The 15,561-nt window shown below is 46.4% G+C and overlaps 1 protein-coding gene across 1 annotated transcript in view; it reads left to right on the forward strand.

The window, feature by feature from the left end:
• GABRA3 (gamma-aminobutyric acid type A receptor subunit alpha3) overlaps positions 1–15,561 on the forward strand; it is a 115,489-nt gene that overhangs the window by 77,918 nt on the left and 22,010 nt on the right. Inside the window, exons 5-6 of the mRNA XM_039489942.1 lie at positions 357–577; positions 12,356–12,438. Coding sequence (XP_039345876.1) covers positions 357–577; positions 12,356–12,438 — 304 coding nt within the window. The remainder of the gene's footprint in view (positions 1–356; positions 578–12,355; positions 12,439–15,561) is intronic.

Below are 15,561 nucleotides of genomic sequence, written 5' to 3' on the forward strand. Positions count from 1 at the left end.
CATTTCATTGGTTGGTGTATGATACCAATGGCCTATGTACAGTCTATAGGGCACTTTGAGATGAAAGATGTAGATGAATACTACAGGGTATTCATGTAAAGTCATTATACCAGAGGTAGCAATTCCAGCTTACCTTAGGGTCTTATCAACCCTGGAGAATGCCGCCCTGCTAAATACCTCTTGTCTCCATTCCAATGATTGAAATGCCACTCTGGTCCACAGTCATGAGTGCAGTGCTCCCAAAACCCCATTGCACTCAATGAAGGGAGCGTTTTTCATTCTCTGGAGTTATGGGGTGGTTTGCAATGAAGAACTAGATAAAATCAAGTCCGATTTGCTCTCCTCTCTCCCCCTAGGAATACACCATTGATGTCTTTTTCCGGCAGTCCTGGAGAGATGAGCGGCTTAAGTTTGATGGCCCCATGAAGGTCCTTCCCCTTAACAATCTGCTGGCCAGTAAGATCTGGACTCCTGACACCTTCTTTCACAATGGCAAGAAATCGGTGGCCCACAACATGACCACCCCCAACAAGCTGCTGCGCCTGGTGGACAATGGCACCCTTCTGTACACCATGAGGTAGGTGTGCCTCTCCTGGGCATGGACAGAACCTGAGGCCGTGGTTCTGTGAAAGCTCTAGGCCCTGGCGGGGCCCTAGGCTGAGGTGATGCTATGGCATGCTATGTCCACAGCTGTGCAAGCTTCCCACTTTTTAAGGACCAAAATGAGTTTAATCTCTTGACAGTTGAGCTGCAGATTAATCTGCATAGTGTCAACAAGCTATCACGCCTATAACTGGCAAACAATGCTTAACATTTCGGTAGCACGTTTCAAACATTCATTAATCCTCACTGCGGTCCTGGGATGTAGGTCTCTCAGGATCAATATGCTCCTGTTTCCGATGAGGAAACTGGGGCACAGAGGCTAAATGACAGGATGTCCCTGAGTAAAGAAAAGGTGAAAATACTGGGCTTGATGCTGCACTGTCTCACACCACTGTGGACTCATTTAAACCTGTGAAAAGTGGGTATAAAGTGCTGCTTCGTCAGGATGGAAGTCGCATTTACACTATACTGCACTCACTTTAAACCAGGAGTGATTCCATTGTACTTAGTGGAGTTACACTGGTTTTAAATGAATGCAAGTAAGAGATGGATCAATCTCATAGACTCATAGACTTGAAGGTCAGAAGGGATCATATCTCTCTGTCTTAGGTATTTATCTGGCCTTCATTATCATAAGTATCTCAGTGCCTTGCTATCTTAAATGCATTTGTTGTCCCTACATACCTGGGAGGCAGGGCAGTATGATCAGACCCCAAAGATAAATCACCACAAAGACAATACCTAAGAGAATGAGTAATAGGACCCCTCCCCACAAATCATTTCTGGATTTTTCTGCATTAATTAAAGGTTAGCTTGCACCCAGCTTGAGGCGTCACGAGACAACATGGAACACAGAGATGAAGGGAATCTGAAAATGCTGATAAGGAGTTATAGATGTGTAGAGCATCTACATGGAAGTGGAATGAGAGTTCATAAAAATGAAGCCCAAGGGTCATCAGAGCCCATAGACTGAAAAATAGTTGGCCTCAAATAATTTATTACAAGGATATAAGAGAAGAGAGCAACAAGCCACCACAATGAATGATCCAACAGATCTGGCCCGAAGCAGGGACCCCACATCCTGAGAGATGCTTAATCCCTGCAATCCCTGCAGTGGTTCACTATCTCTCAGGATTTACTCCCAAGAGACTGCGTGCCACTGGATACCAAAAGCAGCCCATAGCTGAGATCAGGGCTTTTCATTAGGTAAAATATCAAATGGCGCCAGTAGCTCTGTTGCAATTCAAACTTTCCACACCCAGCTGAGATAGTCACTGCAAAGTCATTCCAACTTTTTGTGAAAGCAGCATTGCTTGAAGTATTGGCTGCAGTGGGTCACGCTGAAGTTGGAGGCTTTGTAAGAGATGGCCCTGGACGGTGTAGTCGAGAAGTTGAGAAAGAACAGGGTAACAAACACAGCGGGTTCGAAATTTTCCAACTGACAATGCCATTTCATTGAAATCGAAACGTCAGTTTTGATGAAATTTCATTTGTAAAAACTAATCAGAACAGAGCACTCCGATAAGGGTGAAAGAGCAGCCTCTGCACTTCTTAAGGGCAGTGTCCCTTCTGAAACAGAACGATTTGATTTTTCATTTCAAAATGACATATTGTTTCCAATTTGTATAATATAACGTGATTAATCATGGTTGAAATTGGATTGAAATGTTTTGATTTTCTCAAAACGAAGCATTGCAATCAACCACCAGCAAACGAAGAAATGGAATTTTATTTCCAAGGGAATTTTGAGAATTTTTTGGGTTCCATTTCATAATACACGAAAAGGCTGATATTGCAGAATTTCCTGTGAAATAGCAAATCTGTTTCCTGCACAGCTCTAGTAACAAAGAAATGGCCAGTGCTCTGTGTAGGAAAGTGCCCATTTCAAGCCTGCTACCTCGGGGTTTGCCCCCTTTCCAGAAATGCAGAATAGTTTTTTGTCCCATATGTATCTAACATGACTTCTTCCCCATGGCCCCAAAGGAAGTACCTGCTGTGGGCCAGACTGGATTTGTGACAGTGCCTTTGTAGTGCTCAGAATCAGAGCCAGTGTAAGGAGCCTCCCCTCCCCTCATGCATCCTGCCCCTTAGGGGTGCAGAGACGGCTCTTTCCATGACCCCCAGGTGTGTGCAGCTTTCTAAAAGGAGCAGTGAAGGGGAAGATCCATGCCCTGATTCCCCTCCACCCCTCACAACTGGCCCAGCCTAGTCACATTAGAGGGGATGGGGCAGCATGGTGGTGCATGCACACATCCCCAGACCTATGCAGTGGGGAGCCTGGGAACTGATTGTACCTCTCTGAGCTGCCTTGGGAAGGTGTCGCTCTGTTCTCCCTCTGCTCATACAGTCTAGCTTTGTATGGCACTATGCAGTTGGACACACGAGATACTGCCTTCTCCCTCAGCTTGCAGCAGGTCTCTCCTAGTCCAGCCCCCTAGAGGCATCAAATGCTAAAATAAGCAATTAAAGGCATTTCCACTGCTATTTATACTGTTAGGAAACCAAACTTCTCTTCGTCAAGAGTTCGCATTCATCTGTAGCCGCTCTGCTGGAACAACAATTCTGACACATGCATCCAGCATCGTGTGACAGTATTTATAGCTCCTGGAGAGAGGCCCCTTCATCACTGAACTGCGCAAACCAACTGCAGCTCAGTATCCAGAGATATCATAGCATCACAACGCAACCTTCTCACGCAGCGTCACAAAGCAGAAATCAGAACATGGTGTCCGGGCATCACACCTGGATTATTTTATGGCCTTCCCGGCTCCGGCACAAATATCTCCTCTCTCTGTTCCCGTCCTCCTGGCTGCTGAGTTATAGTCAGAGATGAAAGTAAGCCAGTACGCCATGTCGGACTGCACCGGCTTCCGCGGTGGGGGCCCAGAGCCCTTTAAATCCTGCCCACAGCTCAGCACCCGGGCTGGGGCCGGGATTTAAAGGGCTCGGAGCTCCCACGGTTGCGGGGAGCCCAGAGCCCTTTGAATCCCGCCCGCAGCTCCAGCGGCTGGGCTGGGGCCGGGATTTAAAGGGCGTGGAGCTCCCACTGCTGCGAGGAGCCCCAAGCCCTTTAAATCCCAGCCCCAGCCCAGCCAGCTGGGCTCAGGTGGGGATTCAAGAGGCCTGGAGCTGCGGGGAGCCCCGAGCCCTTTAAATCCCCCCCACAGCTCTGGCAGCCAGAGCAGCAGTGAGGATTTAAAGGGCCCAGAGTTCTGCGGCGGCCGGAGCCCCAGGCCCTTTAATTTGTCCCTGAGCCCCAGGAGCTCCCAGCCACCTCTGCAGCTGGGAGCCCTGGCCTGATTTAAAGGCCTGGGGCTCCCATCCACAGCTGGTACCCCAGGGCCTTTAAATCTTGAGAGGCCCCGCTTCTTCTGGATGAGGCCATGCCTCTTCTGGATGAGGCCACTCCCCCTCAAGACTCCGGCAGTACCGGTAAGTCCTGTAAGTTACTTTCACCCCTGGTTATAGTGATCAGTGTTACTGTTCCCTACTTTCCTACCTGCTTGGAGGAACAGCAGGAGAACACAGGGGCTTTAGTCCTGTTATGCAGTGCTCCCTCTGCCGTCTTGTCTGACGCCAGCGGCAGTTTGTAGAGCAAGTCTCAGGCGCATGTAGTTCACAAAAGCCACATTCAGTATCCCACAGTCCAAATGTAGCTAATGAGTATATGTGGATCTGCACAGGGGGTGAAAATAGCTCAACCAGAAGCAATGGGCTTGATGCAGGAACGTCAGGGTGAAATCTGTGGGCTGTTTTATTGAGGTCAGCCTAGATGATCATACTGATTCCTCCTCCTGGCCTTAAAATGTATGAAAATGTCACATGCCTAATTCCATGCATAGAGCACAACACTTTGAGAACCTAGCCCTTAAAGAGCCCTTCTGCTCTGCAAAGCGACTCAAAAAAGGCATTGTGGGGTTTACACATATATTGTTTTTGTGATTTCCAAATTGTATGTGCTCAGGTAAACAGGGGAAAAGATGTTTTCTTTGATTGCCAGCCCTGCAAACTCAACTGGGTACCTGAAAGGCAAGCTGGGCTCTTTTGTTTTCAGGCACCATCTTCAAGCAATAAAGGTTTTGGGGACCAGATTATCTCCTTAGTGAAATATGTGCATCTCCCTTGTCTTCAAAGGGACTGCATGTGTACATTGACTCAAAACTGGTAAACTGTTGTGGCTACCATTGGTGGTGGAACAGCGAGGAAGTTAGAGAAAGCTCAGCATAGAACCAGCCTGAGTTCTGCCCTTGCTAAAGGTGTCACAGATTCCAGAGTTGTTATTAACAGAGAGGGACCAAAAGCTGGAACATTAAGCCTGAGATCTGAGTCCCAAGAGCCAAATTTGTCTCTACAATTAAGCTTCCACGTTGGATCCAAAAGCAGAAGAGGCCTATTTTCCTGCTCAGTTTGTGTGCAGCTGAACTGTTGCAGGGACCAGTCTTAGATGGCAGAAATCTGATAAGATCAGCTGATCCCCATCTTGGGCTGAAATTCTCCCATTTGGGGCTGAAATTTCCTGAAAACAAATCATGAGATTTCAGTGCTATCAGATCCAAACTCTGAATGCTAGAAGTGACTCAGCCTCGAACCCAAACCCCAGACTGGAGCCTAAACCCAACTCAGAGCTAAACCCCACCTGTTCTGCCTACCTGTGATTATTAAGGAATAGCTTGGGACAAAGTGAGGTATAGAAAAGGACAAAGCCAAAATGATATAACTGGCATAAACAAAGTCTCTGGTGCTGTACAGGGTGCTATAATGCTTCTGTGCCATATATAGACCAAGGGCTTATCACATTTAACTCCAAGAAATTGGAATGAGTCTATAGCTCATCTGCTAGCACTACACAGGTAACTGCATGAGCGATAATGACACATCAAAGGTTTTGATAATCTCATGGTAACCATGAGAACCGAAGCTGAAGTGGTTTGTAGTACCATCATCCCCGGAGAGGTGTATTTAGCCTGATACACACTTCTTGCCATTGGATTTAGCTGTTTAAAGGAACTCAGCTGATTGTATGAAGGAAAACATAATTTCTTCCTGTGTGTCTAATTTTTGTCAGGTTGTTCCTGCTGGGAGTGGAGCAGGAGAGGAGAAAATTTAGAGCTTGCAGGGTGATTTCAAGACGACTATAAACAAAAAGTGTGTTGTAGGTGGGTGGGACAGAGAAGATTACTGATTCGAGGGTAGAATCTCCTTAGGAGATCAACTAGAGCTGAGTGAAATGTTTTGGACCAATAATTTATTTGCTGAAAACTGCAGTTTTGAGTTGATTGAAACTGTTTGCGAGTTTGGGTCAGATTCAGTGAATAGTTTCAGCCAAGAAAAAAAAAGAATTTTTTTTTTAATGTCAAAACATTTCAGTGCAACATTTTCGAAACAGAACGTTTCACCTCTTTGTTGTGAAATGAGGTTTTGTTGTGAAGCCTAGTTCATTTTATTTAAAAACAAAACAAAGGATAAAAAACCCAAAATGAACAGAAATATCCTGTTTTGAGTGAAATTAAACATATTATTTGACCCTAAACAAAAAAATTTCCATTTTTCATTGTGGTGAAAAAAAATTGAAAAAATGTTCATTTCAGGTAGACTCAAAATGAATTTTTCCCCAGGGTTTTCATTTCTGTCACTGAACTGAAAAATCAGTTATTTGCCCAGGGCCAGGTCAGAAGTACCTCAGCCAATCATAACGTGCTGTTTGGGATTCGTAGTGATATTTCATAACTAAACTATCTGAGCCCCAAGATGGCATAGCACCTCTGAGATAGGACTGTCTTCTCTGCTAGCTGTAGTGTTGCCGTAAATATGTATAGCTCTGCAACAAGTCTTTTTGCACAAGTGCTGCAGAGGCTGTGGTAATTGCCTGAGAAATGAGACATATTCCTTTTAGTCTGACATTTTGACATTTCATTAGACAAAGCATATGGTCCTGAAGAGTCCTTGGGCCAGGAACAGGGCTCAGCAGGAGAGGCCATCTGAGGGGGGAGGGGAAAGGGAGGGATGTTTCTTCTCCTGAGCTGTGATTGATTTCAAAGTCCACATCAATATTTTAACTAATTAGTGGCAGCAGGAAGAGACAGCGAGCATGCTGGGGTATGAGAGAGCGAGAGACCACATGTGTCAGAGTGTGCACACTCATGTGCAAGAGAGAGGAAGTGTGCATGAGAGAGATCACATGTGTGAAAGCCGTGGAGTGTGTGTACGTGGAGGAGTAGTGTGTGTGTGTGTGTGCGTGAGAGAGAGAGAGAGTGCATATGAAAGTGCACGTGTGAGAGAAAATATGTGAAAGCACATACAGTTGCATGTGAGAACATGCGTGTGAGAACATGTGAGAGTGCATGTGTGTGTGAGAGAGAGCACATGCCTGCCCCTGTGTGCCCCTGCATGTGAGAGAGTTCTAAGGCCTATTCCCCTTTTCACTACAGTGAGAAAATGCTACCATTGGTCATGTTATCTGAGGCACTAACTTTCTGGCTGGTTGAAATAGCTGAAAAGTTTCAGGTGAGATTTTGCCTGAACATTTTAGCCATTTCATTTCCCGTGGTTTTTCAAGACCTCAATGTTTAGTTTTCTGTATAATTTCAGGGACCCCTATATTCCCCTAGTTTATGGGATAGGGAAAAGCTGTTGTTTTGTGGTGAGGGGGGTGGGCTCCTTTTGGTTTGGTATCAGCTAGTCAAATTCTCTTTGAGCTTGAAATTCCATCCTTTCCATACATTTGTAATTTCACATGAAGTGGCCATGGCAGCTATTTCTGGCCATTCTGGCTTGTGCAGAGCTACAGCAATGCCCAGAGGCATGCAAACATCTGTGATACACAGATGCAGACAAGGTCAAGCAGATCGGAAGTGTCCAGAGACCTACAATACTGATTCCATCTACAGATGTGAAACACTCTGTGCTGGATCCTTCACACCCAAGTCAAAAAGACTGATTGCTCTGATCTGTGGGCAGCCAGATTGAGGAGTTTGAGGCTGAGGGCCAGGTGGATACTGTCGTTGCTAATGATAAGGAGAGACTGCCTTGGTGCTGCTCTAAAGTACATTAGGACCATCGTGGCAGGGACCCCAAAATCTGGGGTCTATAACCAGCATCTTTGTACCCTCCATGACTCAGCCACTCCGAGGGGACACTAATGGCAGCTGAGCATCTAGCCCAGTATAGTTAATTAAAAAGGCAGATTTGGCTTGTTAGAAAAGCACTAATGATGAGGGTTGTTAGAAAAGCACTAATGATGATGACCAACTTGCTCGGGTGCTTCTGAAATGATAAGGTCATCAGTGAAGCAAGAAGGATCTGGGCCAAAGAAGGCGGCTAAAAGAAAGGGTAAAACGGGCCATGGATGGTAAAACGGGCAATTTCCACATGGACGAAAACAGCAAGGAAGTTGAAGTTCATGCACCAACAGTATTTTTATGCCAATAACATTGAAGGGTGTTACAAGAAACAATCCATTCTAGCTGGAGAAGAGACATTTGCAGCACAGAAAGACATCTGTCTCCCTCAAGGACGGAGTGATAAGAACTATGCAGACCTGACAGAAGAGCTAACAAAATGCTAAATTCCCCAAACAAACTTGTAGCTGAGAGAGAGACGCTTCACTTAAGAAACTAAAGAGAAGTAGCAAGTCTATCTGATTTTCTGGGTGTTCGTCCCCAATCATTTTGGGAGCTTGTCTGCCTTTTGTATTTGGGATCAGAAATCTAGAATTAAGAGATAGGAACTGTAGCTGGAATAAGCAGTGCATGCAGTGTTAGTATGTGAACCCAACGAAGGAAATGGACTGCAAACATCAGACCAGATGCAAAGCCCATGGCAGTATTTCCATTGATGTCAGTGAAGTTTGGATCAGGCACTGAAAGATACCTCTGCCTACGTGCCCTGTTGACCAGTCCACGCATGAGGAGGAGTGAAGAAGACATCAGCAACTGGGGGCAGCATGTGTGCTTTTGTTGCTTCAAATCGCTCAATATTTCTGTACCAGGCCAAAAAGCCAGAGCTGGGGTCAGAGAGGCCTGGGCAGCAGATCACACTCAGCCAGGAGTATGAAGCACCTCACCAGCTGTGGGCTGGATTGGGAGACCCTCACTCCCAAAGGGGAGCCGTTGCATAACTAGTCCCATTGACTTCCATTTAACCGATCCCCACTGGGAATACAGGAATCAGTCTGGTGCACAGTAAATATGCAAGGCCTGTCCCTAGTGAGAGAGCTGGTGTTTTATAGCCCTGCTCACATCTGTGTTTAGAGCACAGAAACAAGTCTCCCAGGCTCCATATAGGATTAATATCAACAATGTAAATAGGATCACGGAAACGGGCAGAAGTGCCCCAGTATATGTAGTTGCTGAAGAAACATACAAGTGAAAACGTGCTCCTGTTATGTGAAGAGAAAGTGGTGTAGTACTGGAACACGAGGGTGGAAATGAGAGAGACTTTGGGATGCTAGCAGGCCAGTGTAGAGTACAAGCGTTCCTGTTTGCCTTTCCCATTAACTGTCACACAAGGAAATTACTCTTCAGTCATTTGCCTAACAAGTTAAAGGCCTGCACTGCCCAGGAGAGTGGGTTCTCTGCACCAGTCCGGGCCCAGCTGGCAGCAGTCCTACAGGGATTGTATGCCCAATGTGCCCTTCCCTGCCACTCCCTGTTCTTGCCCCTTCCTCTACACCATGGGGGTTGGGAGGTGGAGCAGGAACTGAGAATGGCAGCTCTACACGGCCTGTTAGGTCCTGTGGATATAATTACAAGGAAAATATAAATCTGCATTTCATTCGGACATGGGATTGTGAAAGGCATAAAAGCAAAAAGGCATGTTGATTAAAGTGCCAGACTTACATTTCTCTCACCTCTTGGGCCTCGCAAGAACCTATAGAAAGGCAATCAAAAGAATTGCAGAAGTAGGGACCTGTAAAGTTTAGAGAATGTGTTGTTCTTATAGTGTGTGTTTCTAGATGATGGGAGTGTGAGGATTTGTGGGAATTATAAAGTCACCAGACCCCTCTAACTGGAAGTGATATCCAGTTCCAACACTACAAGATTTATTTGCTAACCCGGCAGGACAAACATGACAACACGTTGCATCAGAGCAATTTTCTAACAAAATTTGTTCCGTGAACAGCTAGCTGACAATAAGCATTTCTGCAAGAGCTATCCGGTTTTATACTCAGTTGAACAGAACTCAGAGTGCTATCTGTAGCAGCTCCATCTACTGACTCACAATAACGTTGCACAAACATACACTCCATGCAATTTCAGTGTAGGGTGACCAGATGGCAAGTGTGAATAATCAGGATGGGGGGCAGCGGGTAATTGATGCCTATATAAAACAAAGCCTGAATTTTGGGATTGTCCCTATAAAATCGGGACATCTGGTCACCCTATCCCAGTCATTTCAGTGAGGATGCCGAGGGAATGTCATACCAGAAATTGATCAATTGTGTCGACCTCAGTATCATAGAATCATAGAATTTAAAATCAGAAGGGACCATTATGATCATCTAGTCTGACCTCCCGCAAGATGCAGGCCACCAAAGCTGACCCACCCACTCCTGAAATAATTCTCTCCCTTGACTCAGCTGTTGAAGTCCCCAAATCCTGATTTAAAGACTTCAAGTAGCAGATAATCCTCCAGCAAGCGACCCCTGCCCCATGCTGCGGAGGAAGGCGAAAAACCTCCAGGGCCACTGCCAATCTACCCTGGAGGAAAATTCCTTCCCGACCCCAAATATGGCGATCAGCTGAACCCCGAGCATGTGGGCAAGACTCTCAGGAAAAAGACTTTCAATATCCCAACATTGACCCTCGGTACTAATTACCAGTGGCGGCACGTTATTGACCTATTGACTAAATCACGTTATCCTATCAAACCATTCCCTCCATAAACTTATCAAGCTTAATCTTAAAGCCAGAGAGGTCCTTCGCCCCCACTGTTTCCCTTGGTAGGCTGTTCCAGAATTTCACTCCCCTGATGGTTAGAAACCTTTGTCTAATTTCAAGCCTAAACTTCCCGACTGCCAATTTATATCCATTTGTTCTCGTGTCCACATTAGTACTGAGCTGAAATAATTCCTCTCCCTCCCTGGTATTTATCCCTCTGATATATTTAAAGAGAGCAATCATATCTCCTCTCAACCTTCTTTTGGTTAAGGAAAACAAAAACCGAGCTCCTCAGATACCTGGATCTAGTGGTTCCCAAGGGCATTGTTTCTGGTTTGCTTCACAACAATGACCTGCAAACCTGCTTGAGAAAAGTTATTTTTGTCCTAGATAAAATTTCAACAAAATCTTTTTTTTTTCATTTTCATCAGAAATGTTCTTTGAATTTTTTTGGGTTTGTCAAAAACTCCCAAACTATTTTTTTTCCTTTTGGTATCTGAAAGACAAAAACTTTTCAGAGTTCTTTGTTTTTTTGTTTGTTTGTTTTGTTTTCTTTTGTTTTTACAAAAACCTGAACATTTTCAATGAACATGTACATTTTGTTTTGATGAAAAATTCCAGTTTGCTGAAAGCCATTCTTCATCACAAATATTGCAATGGAAAATTTTCAGCTAGTCTTTGTGATCTAGGTTCTTCTTAAGACAACTTTAGCCTTGGTCTAGCTCCATTACCTGCAGTGTCCATCAGCCATGCCTTCTAGCGAAGCCATAGGAACCTTTCTTGACCATCTGAATTCTCAACAGAGTTATTTGGTGTCTCTAAAGCCCCTTCTGTTCTGGCTCCCTTCTGTGTATATTAAACAGCTGCAGACTTTCACCACCAGTTGCAATAGTTCAACAATGAGCATAAGCTTCTAGACTGAATGAAAACACTTTCTTGAATCCTTTTATTATCAGTCCCCTCCATGTGTGCCCCAAGTACTTTAATGTCACTGGCGCTGTTATAATGGTTGCTGTGCCCCACCCTTGAATCAGCTGCATGTTAATGTTGAGGTGAAGTGATGATAGGACCACATTATGTGCAGCTTCTCCATGGATTCACAAGGACATGTGTTGGGGGAGAGTGGGGGAGTGTGCTCGCGGAGTCCCTGATACACAATCCCCTCCTCTGCACAGCAGCAGGACACAATCACAGTCCCTGCTCTGCCCAAAGTTCAGGGTCTGTATCGCTGCACTCTCTCGGAGGGCCATAAGGGAGTAGAAAGAAGTGGAACTGTGGCCTAAAGATACCCCTACTTCATCAGCCAGTCCATGTGGCCGGCATGCTTAGGGGCATACGTTGTACCTTGCTGTAGTAGAAGGCACATTGCCCTGGATTCCACGGAGCTCAGGAAGGTAATGAAGAGCTGTGCCCAGTTCTTCCCAGGTTTTTAACTCTCTGAAGTGCTTTGATGGTTTGTCTAACCCTAGTAACCATATAGCATGTGGAGACTCTGAATGTATAATCCATCAGCTTTGCAATAAGGTCCACAATGCAACCCCTGGCATTGCTAGAATGAGGTGTTAATGATCTCTCTGGACATAATGCATAGGCAAACAAATGTACAGGATTGTGATAGATTTTCTAGATGGCAATTAGTGGATAAAGGTGAACTTGGTTGGTCGGACTCAGTTTGCAAAATGGGGAAGGTGGCAAGAATTGAGTACAACCTGTTCTCTCCATACCCAAGGCCCTGCTGCCAAGAGATCTGCTAGGAGTCGGCATTTTGAAACTGTAGTCTTTGGTGGATATGGGACAAGATGCTGCAGCAGCAGCTCCATGCTGGATCCTCAGTAGATGTGTGTTTATGATGACAGCCTATGTTTGTCTTGTAGGTTAACCATTCACGCTGAGTGCCCCATGCACCTGGAGGACTTCCCAATGGACGTGCATGCCTGCCCGCTGAAATTTGGGAGCTGTAAGTGCCTAGTTCAACCTTCTTAAAGGGGGAAGGGCACACAGTACAGTTTTGTGTGCCCATATGCTAGTAGCTTATTTATTTAATGGAACCCTTCAGTCAGGTATTTTAGATGGCATTATTATTAATCATACAGCACCCACTCATTTGCCAGGTGCTCCATATAATGATCTCAAACTGTGCTGTGCATGCAGTTCCCACTGTGCTCCATAGGAGCTGTTTATGTGCATCTGCAGGTAATTCGGACTCCAGGGATGGGTAAGTGACCCTGGGTCTCACTGTAAGGTTACCAAGCTAGTACGGGGACAAACAGCTTCACTCACCTCTCTCTGGCTTGGGTAAGCCGTGCTCCCCCCACAACTCTCTGTCCCACAGAGCTGGAGCTGGTGGCATTTCTCTGATGAAACCTTTGTCCATAGGATTTATTGAACTATTGAACTCCTAAGCTGTCAGACTCAGGGCTCTTTGGCAGGGTCCCCAGCTCCAGAGTACCTGCCAGCTGAGCTGTCCTGGAGCTGGGGCTCTGTTCCCTCTTGCGGAGAATTCTGAAATTGGTTGTTTTCGTTCCCAATCAGAAAAAAACCAAATTCTGAAATATCTAAATCCTCCATGAAACGAATCACGTTTTCTGCACAGCTCTACACAGAGCCACCACCTCCTTGCCTAGTGAGCAGAGAACTGCCTGTCTGGTTCAGTCTGGGTTACCTATTCCCAGCTAAACAAAACAGTGTCCTGGATGGACACTCCAGGAGAAAAGAGACTCAGAGGAAGAGCAGCTTGCTCTGGGGCAAGGGTAGCTAACCCTGCATCTGCTCCTACACCAGCAAAGCCTGGAATCCGCTCTGCATCTCAGATCCCATCGCAGGCCTGGAGCGAGAGGGCAGAGGAAGGAGATTTTCGCACACATTTTCGGCAGGCCCCTGCAATGGCGGAGTTTCTTTTTTATTTTTTTTAATATTTCAGTGTCTGAATGATGGGAGTGTTGAAATAAGAAGCGGAGAGCTTGTAAAACTGGCCGTGATTATGATCAGTACCCATACGGCACCCATCAGCACAGTGTCTGAGCACACAGCTCATACGTTCAATAGAATGGCATCAAAACCCCACCTATACCCCCCATGAAGAGTGTACCCTCAGCAAATCCCCCCACAGACCAGGAAGCTGGTCACCACATACTTGTAAGGAGTTAAGCGTGGTCAGATCTGAGGCTTAAAGGGCTTCTGCAGTGTCCCTTTAACTCACCAGACATATTCTTTAAATACTCAGCAGAACTCAGCTCAGGTTCCTGAGGATCCTGGCAAGCTGGATGGATCATTGCTGATCTCTTGTCCCTATGCCACTTCCTAGCAGTGGCAGCCTTCCCAGTGGCTGCAGGGCAGAGCGCTCCCTCGAAAGCAGGGAGCCAAGCTTTGCACAGCGGCTTTCACTTTTCACCAACCAACCAACCCCCGTGTGCACATTGTTCCAAGGACTAGAAGTGAAATGAGTTTGAAGGTTTCTCTGTGCTCCCTAGGAGATGTATGTGCACGTTGTCATGCCATCCTGCAGTGACTCGAGAGCATGAGTGCCAAGCTCAGGGCAGACTGTTAGGAACCAGGGCACAATCCTCAAACTGGTTGTGAGTTCTACAGCTCTCAGCTGCCACGAGCAGTAGGGGAGGGACCCTGAAGCTGTCAGCTGCAGCAGTGGCAGGTACCGGACTCCCCCTGCCCCTCACACAGCAGGGCTCAAACTCTCATCCCCCCTGTCAGCCCATTTTGTCACAGTTATTTTTAGTAAAAGTCAGGGACAGGTCATGGGCTTCTGTGAATTTTTGTTTCTTGCCCATGACCTGTCCCTGACTTTTACTAAAAATAACCGTGACAAAATCGTAACCTGTCTCATAGCCAATCCTATAATAAACTGTATAAAGATTTGTTGTATGCAGTATTGTTGTAGAGACAAGGTGGGTGAGGTGATATCTTTTATTGGTCCAACTTCTGTTGGGGTGAGTGACAAGCTTTCAAGTTTACTCAGAGCTCTTCTTCAAGTCTGAGAAATGTACTCACAAGACACTCTACTACGGGGTGAGCAAACTACAGCCCGTGGGCTGCTTCTGGCCCATGAGATGTTTTTATCCAGCCCTTGAGCTTGCACGAGGGAACGGGGTTGGGGGCTTGCCCTGCTCCGCTCACCCAGTGCTCCCCAGCCCCTGAATCACAATTCCCTTGATGAGCACCAACTTCCAGCACGCAGAGCCACACTGTGCAGGCGCGACTTCACCGCGCTGTTTCCAGGATTAGAAGCCCGCCCCTACATGACAGCCCCCCGTCACACGGCACTGTGCCCAATCCCCTCCCAGGCTCCTACAGCTCCAAGCTTGAGAGCCTCGAAACCGGCCAGGGGCCACACCCGGCCCAGCTACGGTGCCTCCAGCCATGGCGGTGCCTGGTGCAGCTGTCTTGGTGTCCCTGCCAGCAGGGCCCCTAGGAGTCCCCGGTAACGCCCCTGTAGAGCCCCCCTCTGCCCCCACGCCACATCCCATGAGTCCCCCCTCCCTCCACCTCGGTAACATCCCTTATAGAACCCACCATGCTACACCCCATAGAGTCTTTCCCCCACCCCACTGGGCATTCATGGCCTGTCATACCATTTCCTCACCCAGATATGGCCCTCAGGCTAAAAAGTATGCCCACCCCTGCTCTACTACACTCTGAGTATGTTTCCCAGACCTAAAGAAGAGCTCTGTGTAAGCTCGAAAGCTTGCCGCTCTCCCCAACAGAAGTTTGTCCAGCGAAAGGTACCTCACCCACCATGTCTCTCAATATATAAAGACTTATTAAATAGGAAAAGGAAACAAGTGAGTTCTTTACAAGGTTAAAGAAGGTAAATATATAAACACAAATGAGTTACAATCTTAAGTTTCAGAAAGTAATAGACGCTAAGCAAGCTCTTTGTGACCTTTAGGGCTAACCCAGGCTAAACACTAGGGATCTCTAGCTTATGCCTAGTAAACCTTGTCCTCAAGAGTCCACGCAGCAGAGAGATCCTGTTCCATCTTGTTAGAGGTTTTTATCCCTCTCCTCATTTGTGCTCTTGGTGACAAATACAGCTGACAGGAGGAATCCATTTGCATGACTCATC

The sequence above is a fragment of the Mauremys reevesii genome, linkage group 9 (genome assembly GCF_016161935.1).
Source record: "Mauremys reevesii isolate NIE-2019 linkage group 9, ASM1616193v1, whole genome shotgun sequence".
Lineage (NCBI taxonomy): Eukaryota > Metazoa > Chordata > Testudines > Geoemydidae > Mauremys > Mauremys reevesii.